Genomic DNA, 20042 nt, shown 5'->3' with positions numbered 1-20042 from the left:
TGCCATACTGTTTCTCCTCTTTGTTTCCGTGTCTGCAGAATCTAGCCTCTGCTGTTCCCAGTCCATCAACTGTGTCCCAATTCTGAATGCCATCCCTCTCCTTGAGCTGCTGTAATCAGATGCTGATGTCCGTGTGGCTCTTCGGACCTTGGTGGTTTCACTTTCTGAAATTGCTCCAGGCTGAGGAGTTCATCTCATTTATCAGAACTGCACCCCAACCCCAACCCCAACACACACACACACACAATTTTCCCTTTGGTTTCTCTTTACTCCATTGCTTGTTGTTCCTCTAGAGTGCTGTGTTCATCTCCTACATATCTCACATCTCCCAAGCTATTCCAAATCCCCATGAGGCCCCATTATTTCAATCCTTATTTGTTCAACTTCTCCAGATCTCCTGTGATAGATCTGTCCCCAAACTGTTACCTTCCCTGACTACCTGAGTTTTGCCAATCTCCTACCGTAGCCAGTGTGTTGTATAAATAATTTTTCAGATACCTCTACCTCCATGCTCCCTGGGAGAGAACCTCTACATCTTTGGAATCCTGAGTGATAGGAGTGTTTGTTACTCACACTGGGCCCCGTGGACCAAACTTTAGTTTGTGCTGGTGAGATGAGTCAGGATAGGGCCAGCCATACCAGGAACCCCAACAGGGGTGGGGCTTTGAACCACTTGATATCAGCCCAATCTCTACGGGAAGGAAGAGAGTTGGAGACTGTGTTCGAGGTATGGCCAATGATGGAGTTAATCACACTTGCATAATGAAACCCCAATAAAAACTCTGGTCACCAAGCTCAGGTGAGCTTCATGACGGGTGATATGCATCTATGTGCCAAGACATCCATGGGATGCTTCCCGCGGACACTGAAGCTTGGTATTTGAGACAGCCCCAGTATTCTCTGGTGCTACCATCTCCCAAGATGGTTTCCTCCAATATTCAGGATTCCTGCCATTAACTCTTTCTTCTCCATGCCTCTCTTATTTGACAGCTTTAGCTCCTCTTTAAAAAAAAACCACCCACATCCTCACTAAAAAAAAGCTTATACTTCTTTTTCAAAGGTAAGAAGTGTGGCTGAATAATCACAACCCCATTAAGAAAGAGTATCATTGGACAGTGAACAGTAAGACCAATTGAGATGACCACAAACACCACGAAGATGAAGACTTTTATCTTTATTATGTTTCCTCAAGAGACACATTGCAGTGTCTTAGTAACCTAAAATAACATAAAACAACTTACAAACGTGTCATCCAGGCAAGTAAAAGAATTACAACTGATTCCCACAATTTAATAATGAAGACTACATGTCAAATAAACATTTACAGTAATAACAACTTGAGGGAATCACCTACCTAGCTATGAGTGTAATTGATATATAGCTATAGTAAAAACACAAAAACCTATCCCAAATATGTCAACAATATTTTATCTACAGGTGTAATCTCATCACAAAACTTTGTAGGAACATGTTTTGAAAACTATGACTATTTCAGAACTTTTAAAAATAAATACATACATATAAAATATAAAAATAAATAAAGTAGGTCTAAGGACAACATTTTCAAAATATACCAAAGAACTTCATGGCATAATATTAGGCGATTATAATACTTTGTCTCCCCTTTAATATTTTTGAAGTAATCTCCTCCTTGTTTGTGTCCCAATGCATAAAAAAGAGGATCTCCAACTCCTACCTCAAGGGAGATTTGAATTAAATAATCTGAAATATTTGGTAGCACCCCAAGAGAGGGTGGATCTTGAAAAAAAGCCTGGTTTCTTATTGTCCTTCTCTGGACTCCTAGAAGTACTCCCAGCTCCTCGGAGTACAATATGAAAATTCCCTTAAGGTAATTTTATAAGGTTTTGGATTCTTCTAGATTATCTGCACAAGAGATTCCTCTCTTCCTTCCTCATGCCTGTTGTTAGTGTCTAGATTGATTTCCTGCTGTAAATCTGCGTCTCCCAGGGCTCAAGGATCTGAAATTGAGAGAAAGAGAGGAAGTCAGATCACAAGGAGTCAACGCTCCAGACATCTTGGTCAGTTCTAACCAGAATTTAGACTAATTCATAAATCCAACTTTATCTCTAATCCTTCATTCTAAACCCCAATTCATTTTCAGTTATGACTCTTGGACTTTGGTGATCCTGACCCCGCCCCAATTTTTTCATGAGCCTAATGTCACATGCGGTTATCTGCTTGATAGCCAGGACTCTAGGTGATTCTGCTCAGGGAGTAAAGCAAACTTGAGGGTCGCCTGGGTGGCTCAGGCGGTTGAGCGTCTGCCTTTGGCTCAGGTACCCGGGAATGAGTTCCACATCAGGATCCTTGCTCAAATGAGAAGCCTGCTTCTCCCTCTGCCTGCTACTTCCCTGCCTGTGTTCTCTCTCTGTCTCTGAAAAATAAAATCTTTAAAAATAAAACAAAAACAAAACCACAACAACAACAAAACAAACAAACAAACTTGAGAGAATGTTGCTTTAGACCTGAAACTCACCTTGGTCCTTTTGTGCTACATAAAGTCTGAACAAAGAACCATACTGCAAACATCAACATCATGAACCATGAGACCACCTAATCCTCCATTCTAACCCTAGATCCTAATGTTTAATCATAACACCTAGTCCTAAATTTGGTCAGTGCTACATGGTCTGAATGTTTGTCTCTTCACCTCCATCAAATTTGTACATTGAGATCCTAACCCACAAGGTGATGGTGCTATAAGATGAGGTCTTTGGGATGATTGGGTCATGGGGGGGCCCTCAACAATGGCAGTAGTGCTCTGATAAAAGAGACCCCAGTGACATAACTCAGAACCCACTTGGTCTGCAACCCAGAAAAGGGTCCGGCACCCTGCTCTCAGACTTCCAGCCTCCAAACCATGAGAAATAAATGTCTGTTGCTCAACGCCATGTAGTACTTCGTTGTGGGAGCCCGAATGGACTGAGAACTAGTTCACATTATTTAAACCAAACCTTTACTTAATCCTCTGCCCAAATCTATAACTATACATGCTGATCACAATAAGCTATGCTAAAAACTAGTATTTCTTTATTTTTAAGATTTTATTTATTTATTTGACAGAGATCACAAGTAGGCAGAGAGGCAGGCAGAGAGAGAGGGGGAAGGAGGCTCCCAGCTGAGCAGAGAGCCCGATGTGGTGCTCAATCCCAGGACCCTAGGATCATGACCTGAGCCAAAGACAGAGGCTTAACCCACTGAGCCACCCAGGCACCCTGAAACTAGTATTTCTGAAGGTTCACTCATTCTGACAAACTCCTTGACTGTGAACCTGAGGGGAAAGATGTAATGGAACGAGATGAGAGACTCGTCCAAAAGTGGGCAGGGGTCACATAGGACTGACAGATGTCATCTGGCATCAAAAATGTGTAGCAAGCAAATCTGGATGAACGCACAGCTAGTCCTAATTTATCTTTTATTATTGGATAGATAGACTGTTCCATCCAATGTCCTATTGTTAGACATTTACTTTGTTGTAAATAAGACCCCAGAATTCATATCTCTGAGGCATGAAAGAGAAAGTAAAAACACAATGTAGGGGAAAAATTGGAAACTTGCTCCCTTTTCACAGAAAGTCAACATTTCCTCAGAGCTATCATCTGGGCCAAATTGGTTTCAATGGAATTATTTCAGCCAAGTCCATGCTTCTGTGACAAACTGGTTTTCCTGAGGTCTGGCCTCCCGCACGTCTGCCTGAGTCATGGCTCTGTGGGGTTGTCAGCTCGTGGCTGGGACCTGAGTGCGTGTACGGCTTCCACCTCATAACTCATGGAAGGCTGACGTGTGGGGCTAGGGAGAGGAGCGTGGGCTCAGCTACTGGATTCCTCAGATCTCCTCATTACACAAGAAATCATTGTGCCTGGACCCATGAGGACAGTAACCTACCTTCCCTTAGGCCGATGACCTCAGGCCTCCATGGCCCTAGGAGACCTAGGGCATCAGAGTGAGGCGGTCTCGCCCCCACACCCACAGGTCTGGATCAAAAGCCTGGATCTAGAAGACAAGCGGTCCCATGAGAACACAACTTCCAGATGGGCCCTGCCCCCGCGACCCCCGACCTGCTCCCTCCTGTCGTCCAGACCCTTAATTCTTTCTGGTCCCAAATCCCCATGACCCTTGCTGTACCTCCTCTCTCTCCCATTGGGCCCCACACCCCAAATCCCTCCAGCCAACCTACCTCTTCACACTCTTCTCGGGACACCCTGGTCCTCCAGTTCATGGATCGTATAAATTGGAATCTCAGTTTGTGGAACAAGGGTCGCTCGGACCGGTTCTTCCCATAGAGGAATGAAAAGATGGCCTGTTTGGGGGCCTGGTTATCCTCTTCCATATCACTGGCCAGGTAGCTGGAGAGAGACATCAGGTGGCTGGTCAGGAGCAGGACGGGAAAGATGCCCCTCCCCCATCTGAGCTCAGCTTCACAGCAACACACAGGTTGCTTATTACCCAGTGTCACAGAGTGCCACTCAGTCATCAATAGGGCATGTCTGGAATATTAGATTGGCAGCTGACTTATCCACAGAGACCTGGCAGGCCAGAAAGAGCTGGCATGATATTTTCAGAGTTCTAAATGAGAAAAACATGCAGCCAAGAATACTATATCCATCTAGGCTATCATTGAAAATAGAAGGAGAGATTAAAAGCTTCCAGGACAAACAAAAACTGAAAGAATTTGCAAACACCAAACCACCTCTACAGGAAATATCAAAAGGGGTCCTCTAAGCAAAGAGAGACCCTACAAGTGGTAGATCAGAAAGGAACAGAGACCATATACAGTAACAGTCACCTTACAGGCAATACAATGGCACTAAATTCATATCTCACAATAGTTACCCTGAATGTTAATGGGCTAAATGCCCCTGTCAAAAGACACAGGGTATCAGAAACGATAAAAAACAAAACCCATCTATATGTTACCTCCAAAAAACTCATTTTTAGCCTGAAGACACCTCCAGATTTAAAGTGAGAGGGTGGAATAGAATTTATCATGCTAATGGACATCAGAAGAAAGCAGGAGTGGCAATCCTTATATCAGATCAACTAGATTTTAAGACAAAGACTATAATAAGAGATGAGGTAGGACACTATATCAACTCAAATGGTATGCCCAACAAGAAGATCTAACAATTTTAAATATCTATGCCCCCAACGTGGGAGCAGCCAACTATATAAACCAATTAATAACCAAATCAAAGAAATACATAAACAATAATACAATAATAGTAGGGGACTTTAACACTCCCCTCACTGAAATGGACAGATCATTCAAGCAAAAGATCAGCAAGGAAATAAAGGACTTAAACGACACCCTGGACCAGATGGACATCACAGATATATTCAGAACTTTTCATCCCAAAGCAACAGAATACACATTCTTCTCCAGTGCACATGGAACATTCTCCAGAATAGATCACATCCTCGGTCCTAAATCAGGACTCAACCGGTATCAAAATATTGGGATCATTCCCTGCATATTTTCAGACCACAATGCTCTGAAGCTAGAACTCAACCACAAAAGGAAGTTTGGAAAGAACCCAAATACATGGAGACTAAACAGCATCCTTCTTCTAAATTAAAGAAGAATTGAGAAAAATCATGGAAACAAATGATAATGAAAATACAATGGTTCCAATCTGTGGGACACAACAAAGGCAGTCCTGAGAGGAAAATATATAGCTGTACAAGCCTTTCTCAAGAAACAAGAAAGGTCTCAGGTACACAACCTAACGCTACACCTAAAGGAGCTGGAGAGAGAACAAGAAAGAAACCCTACGCCCAGCAGGAGAAGAGAAATCATAAAGATCAGAGCAGAAATCAATGAAATAGAAACCAAAAAACAATAGAACAAATCAACGAAACTAGGAGCTGGTTCTTTGAAAGAATTAATAAAATTGATAAACCCCTGGCCCGACTTATCAAAAAGAAAAGAGAAAGGACCGAAATAAATAAAATCATGAATGAAAGAGGAGAGATCACAACTAACACCAAAGAAATACAAACTATTATAAGAACATACTATGAGCAACTCTACGCCAACAAATTTGACAATCTGGAAGAAATGGATGCATTCCTAGAAACATATAAACTACCACAACTGAACCAGGAAGAAATAGAAAGCCTGAACAGACCCATAACCAGTAAGGAGATTGAAACAGTCATTAAAAATCTCCAAACAAACAAAAGCCCAGGGCCAGACGGCTTCCCGGGCAAATTCTACCAAACATTTAAAGAAGAACGAATTCCTATTCTCCTGAAACTGTTCCAAAAAATAGAAATGGAAGGAAAACTTCCAAACTCATTTTATGAGGCCAGCATCACCTTGATCCCAAAACCAGACAAGGATCCCATCAAAAAAGAGAGCTATAGACCAATATCCTTGATGAACACAGATGCAAAAATACTCAACAAAATACTAGCCAATAGGATTCAACAGTACATTAAAAGGATTATTCATCACGACCAAGTGGGATTTACTCCAGGGCTGCAAGGTTGGTTCAACATCCGCAAATCAGTCAATGTGATACAACACATCAATAAAGGAAAGAACAAGAACCATATGATACTCTCAATAGATGCTGAAAAAGCATTTGACAAAGTACAGCATCCCTTCCTGATCAAAACTCTTCAAAGTGTAGGGATAGAGGGCACATACCTCAATATCATCAAAGCCATCTATGAAAAACCCACTGCAAATATCATTCTCAATGGAGAAAAACTGAAAGCTTTTTCGCTAAGGTCCGGAACACGGCAGGGATGTCCATTATCACCACTGCTATTCAACATAGTACTAGAGGTCCTAGCCTCAGCAATCAGACAACAAAAGGAAATTAAAGGCATCCAAATCGGCAAAAAAGAAGTCAAAATATCACTCTTCGCAGATGATATGATACTATATGTGGAAAACCCAAAAGACTCCACTCCAAAACTGCTAGAACTTATACAGGAATTCAGTAAAGTGTCAGGATATAAAATCAATGCACAGAAATCAGTTGCATTTCTCTACACCAACAGCAAGACAGAAGAAAGAGAAATTAAGGAGTCAATCCCAATTACAATTGCACCCAAAACCATAAGATACCTAGGAATAAACCTAACCAAAGAGGCACAGAATCTATACTCAAAAAACTATAAAGTACTCATGAAAGAAATTGAGGAAGACAGAGAGAAATGGAAAAATGTTCCATGCTCCTAGATAGGAAGAATAAATATTGTGAAAATGTCCATGCTACCTAAAGCAATCTACACATTTAATGCAATTCCTATCAGAGTACCATCCATCTTTTTCAAAGAAATGGAACAAATAATTCTAAAATTTATATGGAACGAGAAAAGACCTCGAATAGCCAAAGGGATATTGAAAAAGAAAGCCAAAGTTGGTGGCATCACAATTCCGGATTTCAAGCTCTATTACAAAGCTGTCATCAAGACAGCATGGTACTGGCACAAAAACAGACACATAGATCAATGGAACAGAATAGAGCGCCCAGAAATAGACCTTCAACTCTACAGTCAACTAATCTTCGACAAAGCAGGAAAGACTGTCCAATGGAAAAAAGACAGCCTCTTCAATAAATGGTGCTGGGAAAATTGGACAGCCACATGCAGAAAAATGAAATTGGACCATTTCCTTATACCACACACGAAAATAGACTCGAAATGGATGAAGGACCTCAATGTGCGAAAGGAATCCATCAAAATCCTTGAGGAGAACACAGGCAGCAACCTCTTCGACCTCAGCCGCAGCAACATCTTCCTAGGAACAATGCCAAAGGCAAGGGAAGCAAGGGCAAAAATGAACTACTGGGATTTCATCAGGATCAAAAGCTTTTGCACAGCAAAGGAAACAGTTAACAAAATCAAAAGACAACTGACAGAATGGGAGAAGATATTTGCAAACGACATATCAGATAAAGGACTAGTATCCAGAATCTATAAAGAACTTAGCAAACTCAACACCCAAAGAACAAATAATCCAATCAAGAAATGGGCAGAGGATATGAACAGACATTTCTGCAAAGAAGACATCCAGAGGGCCAACAGACACATGAAAAAGTGCTCCATATCACTCGGCATCAGGGAAATACAAATCAAAACCACAATGAGATACCACCTCACGCCAGTCAGAATAGCTAAAATCAATAAGTCAGGAAATGACAGATGCTGGCGAGGATGCGGAGAAAGGGGAACCCTCCTACACTGTTGGTGGGAATGCAAGCTGGTGCAGCCACTCTGGAAAACAGCATGGAGGTTCCTCAAAATGTTGAAAATAGAACTGCCCTATGACCCAGCAATTGCACTACTGGGTATTTACCCTAAAGATACAAATGTAGTGATCCAAAGGGGCACGTGCACCCGAATGTTTATAGCAGCAATGTCCACAATAGTCAAACTATGGAAAGAACCTAAATGTCCATCAACAGATGAATGGATCAAGAGGATGTGGTATATATACACAATGGAATACTATGCAGCCATCAAAAGAAATGAAATCTTGCCATTTGCGACAACATGGATGGAACTAGAGCGTATCATGCTTAGCGAAATAAGTCAAGCAGAGAAAGACAACTATCATATGATCTCCCTGATATGAGGAAGTGGTGATGCAACATGGGGGCTTAAGTGGGTAGAAGAAGAATCAATGAAACAAGATGGAATTGGGAGGGAGACAAATCATAAGTGACTGTTAATCTCACAAAACAAACAGAGGGTTGCTGGGGGGAGGGGGTTGGGAGAAGGAGGTGGGATTATGGATATTGGGGAGGGTATGTGCTTTGGTGAGAGCTGTGAAGTGTGTAAACCTGGTGATTCACAGACCTGTACCCCTGGGGATAAAAATATATGTTTATAAAAAATTAAAAATAAAAAAATTTTAAAAAAGGAAGGCATGGCTCGGCAGAGACTTCTCCTAGCTTGAGGATGGAGAGGGAACTCAATGGGAAGCCTGAGGGCATGTCCTGTGGGGGAACACCCACACCCACCCCTTCCCTTTAGCTAGTTTGTGCACAAACCTGTCTTCCCATAGAGCAAGGCCATATACATCTCTCATGGGCAGGAGCTGACCCTGTTCTATTCTGTAACCATGACTTTCATACCAAATGAGTAATACAGGACTGGGTTCATTGGGTGCATTAATTCAACACGCACTTCTTGAACCTCTCTTCCCATTGCCTCATGTCCTTGGTCCATAAGGTGTACTCTATATGTATTTGTTGAATGAATAAATGATGCTTTTTCTCATGTTCAAGTGCAATACTGATCACCTCCTAGTCCCAACATAACTTAAACCTATGCAAAACAGAAGGAATTCTGCAGTGCTTTGAGAGTGTGGTAATATGTTGACAAGTCCTGCAGGCATCGAGTCTAATGGGATTGGGGAAGGGGACAGGGGGGTGGAGCGGTGAGTGGATAGGCAATAACCATAGTCCAGAATATCCATGACACTCGGATTTTAACAGAAGTGCTGCTGCGGTGCAGAAGTCAGGGAGGTTGGCGGGGCGGGGAAGGGGGGAGCATCTGAAGATTTGGGAGTTGAAGTTGACCTTGAGGACAAGTTCTTTTCCTCAGGTATAGGTGCAAAATTACCTAGACAGAAAACGCAATATAGGAACAGAGGGAAGTGTCCTTAGAAGGTTGAAACACCAAGGGGATGAGCAAATCGGTCGAAGACGAAAGGGTTGGATCCAATCTCAGAAGCCTTGCCTTGACCCAGAACACCACTGGCCCTGGAGAGTGGAGGAGGAGACCAGAGCTTTGAAGGACTTCATGCACATAGCGCCCGCAGGCTTGGGGACAGTGTTGTAAGACACACCCGCGGGAACACTCACAACAGATCTGTGCTATGTCTTGGGGGCGTGAATCGAGGCATTTGTGCTGGGAATTCGTAGAGGAAAACAATTACTCTTGGTATCGCGGTGGGAAGGGGACAGACGGAGGATCAGGACCGGCTGCTTCGCTAGTCTGTTTGCTCAGGGCAGGGCCGTGTCCGTTCCTTCCTTCTGTCCTCTTAGAAGGGTCTTCTGTTTGCTTCTCCTGGCTGACGTCAGGGATGTTTGTGTTTACAAGGAACAGTCTAAAAAACACTATACTATAATCCCATCGTTTTTATACACGGGGTCAACAGTTTTTCTAAAAAAGTAGTTTAATAAACGGTTACAAATGGTTTAAAAAAAAAAGTAGATGAAAGGTTAGGGTCCCACTTTCCCCCTCCATCCACCCAGGTAGCGAATTCTACTGAGGGATGAGACAAAAATACTCACAGGGCTATGAAGAAATGGATTCGCTGGTACTGCCAGGAGAAGAGGCCAGCACGGCTGAAGTAAGCTATGACCATAGACAGGAGATACTGGCGGCAAGAGGAGAGACAGTGTCAGAGAGAGGTCACATCCTGGGCGAGGAAAACCAGTGGGGGATGGGGACAGGAGGCTGGAGCAGGTGCTCCCGCTTTGACGGACTGGGTGAATTTGCTTATTTGGTGTCAACAGGTTGGTTGCAAACCAAAGAAGTCAAGGGAAGGGTTGATGGTGCTCCCAGGATAGCAAGCTGTGCTGGTCTGAGGGCTTGTCTTCAGGACAGCCGGCCTCTGGAGGGTCTCTGAGAAGCTGGAGCCAAGGGAGCCCCACCCAAGAGCTAAGAGAGAAGGGACTTAAGGTGGCAACAGCCTGAGGGGCACGCCTGGGACTCAGGTCCCAGAGGACCTGCAGGAAACCACGAGGTCCCCAGCGGGAAGTGTTGGCAGGATGAGGTTGGAGACAGGGTTTTGGAGGCATCGCCCTGCCCCAGGACAGATGTTGGAGCAAGAACACATCTGAGTGGAGAACAATGATACCTTGTCGGATACGCTCAGATTTTTGTCCCAGGCCAGAAATTTTTGAATGACAGGATCCTCTGTGAAAAGAGGGCATAGGTCAGGTTGACAAGCAGAATGGGGTTACTGTGGGAGCGTTCCAGGGCAAAGAGGAGAATGATGCCTCTCCTGGGGAACTTCCAGGATGTGGCCAGCGGTGAGGCTGATGGGCAAAAAGGAGCAAAGAACAGTCACCTCCCAGGGAAATTTGGTGGCTTCTGGCGTGGGGAGGCTGAGGGAGCCCACCTGTAAGATTGGATGGGAGGTCAACAGGGACGCTGTCTCATCATGCATGGACATGCCACTGCGGAGACCACAGTCATTCCCTGTCATTTTCTCATCCCACAGTGACATAAGGGTCTAAAGATGGCATGTCATTTCCACACCCCCTGCCCAACTCCACACACACAGCCAAAGACATTTAGAGTTAAAAGGCCAATAAGGGGAACCTGGGTGGCTCCATGGGTTAAAGCCTCTGCCTTCGGCGCACATCATGATCCCAGGGTTCTGGGATCGAGCCCCACATCAGGCTCTCTCCTCAACGGGGAGCCTGCTTTCCCCCTTTTTCTGTCTGCCTCTGCCTGATTGTGATCTCTCTCTCTCTCTCTGTCAAATAAATAAATAAAATATAAAAAAAAAAAAGCTAAAGACCAATAAGAACTAAGACATCTCAGGAGTGTAACTGAGACCAACCTTTCTCATCCCAAGTACAGACCTTTCTCCAAGTCTCACCTAATCCTCTGTCATTTTTAAGTGTCCCAGTGAGGGATCATTATAGAGTCCTCCAAGGATGGAGAGCTCACCAACCTTCAGAGAATTCTTTTCCACTGGAAAATTCTTTTCCATTGGAAGCTTCTTGAATTTAAAGAGAAAATGGAAGAGGGTTGGAGGAGATCTTCTTACCAAGCAACTTTTTGAAGACCTCGTGGTGTTCAGGGAGCACTGAAGACACCCGTTGTCTCTTCAACTTCATCTTGAGGCCACACAGTGACTCCACGACCCACATGTCCTCAGCGCCAAAACCCGTCTCCTCATCTGACTCATCCCTTCCTCTCTTCCTTGTGGGGGACTCAGGCATGGGGCGGGGGTCTACCCAGGGGGCTGAGTGAAGAAACCAGGCTACAGTATAAGGCTTTTGTCTTTGGAATTCAGCCACCCCTTCTCCCCCTCCAAAAACCCCAACTTCCCCTTCATTCTCTCCAGCCTTCCTGACAATTGACATCTCCCCAACCATGTTTCCATCTTTCTCCTTTGTTGATACACATCTGTCCCCATTCATCTTTGGCACTGTTTCACCAGCCCAATCCTCAAAATTTCATTGTAGATAACTTCTCCCCTGGGAATAATGACATCATTTCCTCTCTTCCTTTACCTCCTCTTTGGACCTCATCTCCTAACCCTCTTTCCCTGCTTCTTGGGTATTCCTTCCATGGTTACAGTTTTGTCCCCAACTCCTATACTTTCCTCCTCCAATCCCCGGCTTTCTGGATCTCTTCTGTCACACACACCCTACTCAGACACTCCTTCCTGACTTTTGTACCCATTCCTCTTTACTAGCCAAGCCTCTCAAGTCCCTTCCTCTTCCTCCTTTCTCACCTGATGGTCCTGGGATTTCATCATCCACCACATTGAATGGGTACCCTGAGGTGCTAGGCTGGGGACTCTGGTCCTCAGACTGGGAATGCGGTTGATTAGGTTGATCATCAGCCATGATTTCTCCCTAGCTCTTTCTGGCCTCCCAGAAACCTGAGACCCTTTCTGGGCAAATTCCGACCGAACACAAGCCCTTGATCCCTTCTCCAAGCTGGGGCAAAGCCAGGAGTGGCGAAAAGGTCTGTGAAGATACAGTTGTCCACCTCTGCTGCCAAGCACCATGGAATCTGGTCCTTCCAATCAGGAAGGTCGGAAGCCTCTGATGTCACAGGTCATTCCAGCCTGGCAACCAGTTTGAAGGGAAACACGTAACTGCCACACTGGTGTCCAGTTTGGGATCTCGAGGTAAGGGCTGTTTCCAGCCACCGACCCAGCCTTGGACCATCCTCCAAAACTGTCCTCGAGGGGTCTGGATCACTCTACTCCTCTCCAGCAGATGCCCGGCTCTCTCCCCTCTTGGCACATGTTGGGCTCTCTCCATTCTTCCTATTCCTAATTCAGGGCACAATCTGGTGGGAGAAGGAGGAAAGAGACAAGGGAATTTGGGATGGGCCGAAACGTAAGAACTTACAAGACAGACATAAGTATGTCAAGAAGGTTCCAGGTACATGGACTTGTTGGATTTAAAAGTTAGTTTAAGGGACACCTGGGTGACTCAGTTGGTTAAGCAGCTGCCTTCGGCTCAGGTCACGATCCATCATTCTGGAATTGAGTCCCACATCAGGCTCCTGGCTCGTCGGGGAACCTGCTTCTCCCTCTGCCTCTGCCTGCCTCTCTGCCTGTGCTCACTCGCTCCCTCTCCCTCTCTCTCTCTGACAAATAAATAAATATTTTTTTTTAAAAAACGTTAGTTTAAATCGCTTAATTTGGTAGACTTCTTCCGCTCCATGTTTTACTGACATTGTGTTGGGGGTGGGTGTTCAGTGGTGGGGGAGCACTCATGCTCTCCTCTGAGGCATCTCTGAGCCCAAGAGACATTTTGGGAACCTGAACCGGTAGATAACTGTACCTGTGTTCTCACACAATCAGACGGTGTCTACAACTTAAGAAGTCCCTGGACCACCCAAAACCTGCCCCTTGATCGCAATTAATCAGCTCTAGTCTGCATCTGAAATTTGTAAGCCCGTGTATCACTCTCGACCCAGAAACTTCATGACCACTTGTGTATCTTTTGAACAAAATGCCACATGCACAAAAAGGCTAGATGGAAAAATCTCCCGTTTAAGGCAGAATCTGTTTAACCAAGAAGGTGGGAAGCATGCGGTAGCACAGACGCCGTTACGGAGGTCTTGGCCAGCTGTCCATTAACATCAGAGGAAGCCTCTTCCCAACCTCCTCCCTCCTACCTCTGCTTCTCACCTGTGCATCTGAATCTTGCTCACTCTCTCCTTCTGTGTTAAAATAACAGGACTGAAAATTTACCATTTTAACCACTTTTGAGGGTATGGTTTGGTAGCAGTATGCACCTTCGGGTCTCTGCATCATCCTTCTCCAGAACTTTTTCGTCTTCCCTGAAACTGAAACTCTGCACCCACTGAAGGAGAACTCCCCGTTCTCCCCTCCCCCAGCCCCTGGCAAGCACCATTCCACTTTCTGTCTCTAGAGATTGGGCTATTTCAGATAGCTCCTATCAGTAGAATCATGCAGTATTTTATGCGTATGTTTCTGATTTATTTCATTCAACAAAATGTCTTCCAAGCTCCTTTGTGTTATAGTGTGTGACAGAATTCCTTCCTTTTTAAAGATGAATAATATCCATTCTGTGTGTGTGTATGTTTGCATTTTACATGTTCCTTTCACAATCATATAAGAACAGTGATACATACATACCATTTTCAGTTTATCCATCCATCTGTTGATGGACGCCAGTATTGAGTCCCCATTTTGGGTAAGCCTTGCTTTCGATCCATTGTATGACCTTGGATGAAAAACACATCTTTAATTCAGGATGTGCCTCAAGTTTTATTTTGCACTTCGATCAAACTTACGGATAGCTAAGGAGCCCAGTCCAAGCATAAATAAAGTCAAACCAGTTCACCCAGAAAACCATATGGAGGTTTCTCCAAAGATTTTAAAAAACCAAACGAACAAACCCCAAAAAACCAGAAGTACCATATAATCTGGCACTCTTATGGCCGGGTATACATCCAAAGGAAATGAAAACAGGATATTAAAGAACTATCTGCCCTCCTGTGTTCATTGCACCATTACTCACAATAGCCAAGATAGGAAAACTACCCTCGTGTCCGTCAACAGAGGCGTGCATAAAGAGGATGTGAGGTCCATACACAGGGAGCTGTAGATTGGTATTTGTATAGAGGTGAGAAAGTAGGAAATCCTGCCATTCGTGACAACATGGATGGACCTTGAGGGCATTATGTGGAATGAAATAAGACTGACAGAGAAAGACAAATACTGCGTGGTAACATTTATATGGGAAATCTTAAAAAACAACAAAAAGTCAAACTCAGAGAAACCGAAGGTTAAAAAAAAAAAAAAAGGAGGTTGCCAGGGGTGGGGAAGGTGGAGGAACTAGGGAGAGGCTGGTAAAAAGAAGAAAACTTTTCAGTGAGAAGATGAAGTCTACAGATCTCATATCAGACACAGTAACTGCACACAACATAGCAGGCTCCCCACCGAGCAGAGAGCCTGATGCGGGGCTCGATCCCAGGATACTGAGACCATGACCAGAGCTGAAGGCAGAGGCTTTAACCCACTGCCACCTAGGCACCTCTGGGATTGTTTTTTAGAACAAGGGATGTGATGCGCTAAAGACTGAGGCAAAACCCCAGGATTCACCTCGGCTGCTCTGATTCAAGTCCTCTGTCCTCTTCACGATGTCCCTTCTCCATCTGCTCAGACTCCTGTTGGTAGACAATCTGGAGAACATAAGCCAGAAGTTAGAATACGCTTGTTAAAAGATGGGGGCGGTGAGGGTGCCTGGGTGGCTCAGTGGGTTATGCCGCTGCCTTCGGCTCAGGTCATGATCTCAGCGTCCTGGGATCGAGGCCCGCGTCAGGCTCTCTGCTCTGCAGGGAGCATGCTTCCCTCTCTCTCTCTCTCTGTCTGCCTCTCTGTCTACTTGTGATCTCTCTCTGTCAAATAAATAAATAAAATAAAATAAAATAAAATAAAATAAAATAAAATAAAATAAAATAAGATGGGGGCGGTGAGAATGGGAAGGTAATGGTTTTGTTACAAAGCAGCACATGCCCTTGTGCAAATCCTCCTGCCTTCAGGGTCCCATCTCTTCAACCTATAAAATAAAATATGTAGATAAGATGACCTGTAAGCGTTCTGCCCATGTTAACATAACCAAGGCAGTGAGGAAGCAAACTGGACAAGACCAGGGACGCCAAGGCTAGGGTAAAATTGTGTGCTTCCGTCCAAGCCCCCTCCCCCTCTTCGTGTGTTGAAGTCATAACCCCTGGTACCTCAGAACGTGATGTTTTCTTCTTCTTTTTCTTTTCTTTCTTTTTTGGTGGTGGGTTTCTACGGAGGAAAATGAAGGGAAAATGAAGCCTTAGGGAGGACATCGTGATCTCAAGGTCATGAGCCCCAAGCTAGGCAGGGCACTCAGCAGGTAGTCTGCTTCTTTCTCTCTCTCTCTCTCTCTCTCTCTTTGTGTCTCCCCCTCTGCCCGCCCCTTGGTCATGCACTCCCTCTCTAAAATAAATATATAACTCTTAAAAAAAAAAAAAAGTAAAATTTGGTACAGAGACTCCCAGGTAGAGAGAAGAGAGTGTGATGATACATAGAGAGGGGACAGTTGGCTACAAGCCAAGGAGAGAGGATGGGACCGAGCCCCCGCAGCCCCCCCAACCCTGCCAAGGAACTAGGCCTGCCCACACCTGGATCTCAGTCTCCCAGCCTCCAGAACTTGGAGACAATTCATCTCTGTTGTTAAGGCCCCTGGGTTGTCTTACTTTGTTGCAGCTTCCCTGTAAACCCATCCAACCAGTATTTTGCATAAGAGGGGATGCAGATTCAGTCACTTCCCTCACACTTCTGTGGCCCCTTCCATTAAAGCAAGCCATGTCCCAAGGCTTCAAAGAAGAACTAATTCTTTCATACAGATTAGAAACTTGAGCGTTCATAGCCTCTGACATTTCCTGGTCACCGTGAATGTGCTAGTTTGGGGGCAAAAAATGGATGAAAGACTTTAAGAGAAAAATGATTCACAAATCTTGAGGATGGCTGCCAGTTATCTTCATAAAATTGATGTGTTAAAGAGAAACAGGAGCCAACACAGGCAATTACTTAGAAAATTAAGGGCTAGAAAGGCTTCTTCAAGTATGGTGTCAAAACAGAAGAAAAGTAGGAAGAGAAAGTGAGGGTCATCTGGGGGGCTTGCATGGTTAAGCGTCTGCCTTTGGCTCAGATCATAGACCCAGAGTCCGGGGATTGAGTTCCACATCAGGGCTCCCTGCAGGGAGCCTGCTTCTACTTTTGCCTCTGCCTCTCTCTCTCGCTCTATCTCTCATGAATAAATAAATAAAAATCTTTAAAAACATTATGTCCCTATGGCAGAAAATAAAAGTAAAACTAAGTTCCAAAGGTCAATGACAAATTGGGGGAAATATTTGTACTTAATACAAATACAAAAAGAGAAAGCTTTATATTTTAAATACTAATAAATGAAGAGATCTTAATGAAGCCACATTAAAAGTTACAGATCTGGGGCACCTGGGTAGCTCAGTCGGTTAAGTGTCTGCCTTTGGCTCAGGTTTTGACCCTGGGGTTCTAGGATAGAGACCAGCATTAGGCTCCCTGCTTAGCGGGTAGTCTGCTTCTCCCTCTCCCTCTGCTGCCCCCCGCTTGTGCCCTTTCTCTGTCAAATAAATAAATAATATGTATATATTTTTTAAAGGTACAGGTCCACGGGCGCATGGGTGGCCCAGTGGGTTTAAGCCCCTGTCTTTGGCTCAGGTCATGATCCCAGGGTCCTGGGATTGAGCCCCATGTCAGGTTCTCTGCTCAGCAGGGAGGCTGCTCCCCCGCCCCCCCTCTCTCTACCTGCCTCTCTGCCTATTTGTGATCTCTGTCTGTCAAATAAACAAATAAAATCTCAAAAAATAAAAAAATGGTGCAGATCTGGTACTTCTGGCCCAGACAGAATCACAGGGTTCAGGTTTGCTTTCCCTGCTTAAAGAAGTTTCTAGGAGGGGGAAATATATGAATATATGAAATGACAGGTTTTAGTCATTTGGAGAGAGGAGGGAGCCCCCAAGAGCTTCCAGTTCACTGCCCAGAGAGTTATCTAGGCTGAGGTATGTGGCAGGTATCCTGGGGGTGCCCAGGATGTCTCTGAGTTGCAGGGACAGAGTTGTGTGATGAGGGGGAGGGCGGCATGACAGCCAGAGTTCACAGGCAGAGAACCAGAGTGGACAGAGAGGCAGGAGGGTGTCCCAGGATTCAGGTGAGCAGGTCAGTGCCTATGGGGGAGACAAGGGCTGGAGGCCAGGACCCAATAGACGGGGCAGGCGGGGGCTCTGCCTGTCTTCCCCAAGGTGCTCAGCATAGCTTCCTTCCTTTACCTGCCGAAAATGGAAAAGAACACAGAAGAAATGTGCCTGGAGGTTTTCCAGTCTCGGGCCTAGGGGAAGTGTGGTCACCTCTCATGAATTCCAGCCTTCTGTTGGTGAGAAGTCTGTTGGTGGGAATTCGGGCACAGACCACACTTGCTAGCAGCAAGAGCTGGGCAGGACTTCCGGGCTACACAGCCACAGCCAGGGTGGACAGAGCAGCTTCCGGAGAAGCACGCCTTTTGTGCAGGATTTGTTTGATGCAACTCCTCAGTGAGAGAAATCAGGAATGGGTTATGTGCCCATCATTAGCATAAATCAGTACTATTACCTTTGGAACGAGTGTTACCTGGAGAAAACTTCCTCTGTGGATTTTGTATGTATCTAAATCTCCTAGAAGCTAAACCATTTTCTTGCTAGCATGGTAACAGGGGATGGTTGTTCTTAAGGGCCTGGGAGCCATCTCTTTGAAATGTAAACCTCAAGGAAGGTAGTGTCTCTCTGTCACCAGGACAGTTAAGGGTGGGCCCGAGACACCTAGCTCTGAGCTTTAAGGACCTGTTTGTCAGAAATGGGTAAGTAGTTTTCTTTTTCCTTTGGACAGAGACAACTGGCACGGATGGGCACCAAGATGACAAGGTACATTTAGGATGAACAATGAAAAACTTATAGCAAATGCCGCTGGCAAGTCCTGTGACCCTGAAGCAGGTGTATTGTTTTGCTGGAGAACTTCTATGTAATGGATTGTATCTGCCGAGCTGATTGAAAAGGCGAGGTTCATTTTTCTCCTTGCTGTCTTGTTAGTAGTTCGCCTGTGACATGCAACACAGTCTGGTTTAATGGTTATTTAACAATAGAACAGGGTAGTCTGGGTGGCTCAGTCATCGGGGGGACTCTTGTTTTCAGCTCAGGACCAGATCTCAGGGTTGTGGGATCGAGTCCTGCATGGGGCTCCACACTCTGCACAGAGTTGGCTGAGGATTCAGTTTCTAGCTCTCCCTCTGCCCCTCCTCCTGCTCTGTCTCTTTCTCTCTAAAATAAATCTTAAAAAAAAAAAAAAAAAACAATAGCGTGGTTGTCCTTATTTCTATAGTTGCAGAGAGGATTTCTTGGATGGCAGGAGATTTTACTTTTAATCCTCACCACCCGCTACTGGTTAAGAAGCAATTGGCTAAGAAAAGGATTACATCATCTCACCAAAAAATACTGATAAAGCATCGTCCTTATGGTCCCATTTTTGAAAAATGACATTTTCAGCTAACATACACATAATTCTCTTTGATGCACAAGATCTCAGGTACCTGGGTTTGTTTGGTTGGTTTGTGCGTGATTTCTGATTGTTCTACAGTTTTCATGCATTCGTTGTATAATCTGGACAAGCTAAGTTTTCTATTTTCTTCCCCTTTCTTGGAGAAACCATGTGCCCATGGATGATAATATCTAATGTCATGACTGGATATTAATTGTAGACCAGTGTTTTAGTGAAACTTGTAATATTTCAGTGATGTGCATACTATACACCCTTTCCTTGTCCTCTCCTGCTCGTGGGGAATCTCAGTGCCAACCCAATAGATCTCAGGGCAAGGAAAGGACCAGAGATCCAGGACGTAAACACAGCCCAATACTCGAGGTGACCCCTTTCCTTGATCCCTAAAAGGAGCAAAGGCAAGTGGGAAATCCGGACCCTGGTCCCAGAGGTCAAGTCTCAGCTTAGCGCCTCTAAAGCACCAGATAGGGTGGAGACTTTCGAGACGTCCCCTAACATGTGGGCGCTTGGACTCACGGGAAACAGAGGTCGGGTATTTAACGGGCTCCCGAGTGGGCTCCAACAGGTGCAATGACACCTCCGTCCTGCGCATGTGCAGCTCGGCCCCTGTGCGTGTTCACGCACGCGTAGTACTGCCGCGTTGCTCTCGCTTCCTGCCCGTGCCCAGGTCACCGCTCGCCGTGGTTCCCAGGCTTTGGCCTCCGGCGGGCAAGGGTCCCGGGGCCTACGGGGC

The 20042-nt window shown here is 45.0% G+C and overlaps 2 protein-coding genes across 2 annotated transcripts in view; one reads left to right on the top strand and one right to left on the bottom strand.

Annotated features, from left to right (window-relative positions):
• RBAK (RB associated KRAB zinc finger) overlaps positions 1-20042 on the top strand; it is an 813856-nt gene that overhangs the window by 575327 nt on the left and 218487 nt on the right. The window lies entirely within an intron of this gene.
• LOC309854202 (speedy protein E4-like) lies at positions 3952-12575 on the bottom strand (the record flags this gene model as incomplete). The annotated part of the gene is made up of 6 exons (XM_082713029.1): positions 3952-4014; positions 4199-4367; positions 10278-10363; positions 10847-10905; positions 11768-11965; positions 12461-12575. 6 exons carry the CDS (start codon positions 12573-12575, stop codon positions 3952-3954), a joined length of 690 nt encoding a protein of 229 aa, XP_082569155.1.

Source organism: Mustela nivalis (assembly GCF_964662115.1).
Source record: "Mustela nivalis genome assembly, chromosome: 19".
NCBI lineage: Eukaryota > Metazoa > Chordata > Mammalia > Carnivora > Mustelidae > Mustela > Mustela nivalis.
Note: the sequence above shows the minus strand (reverse complement) of the source record. Positions and strands in the feature narration are given on the sequence as shown.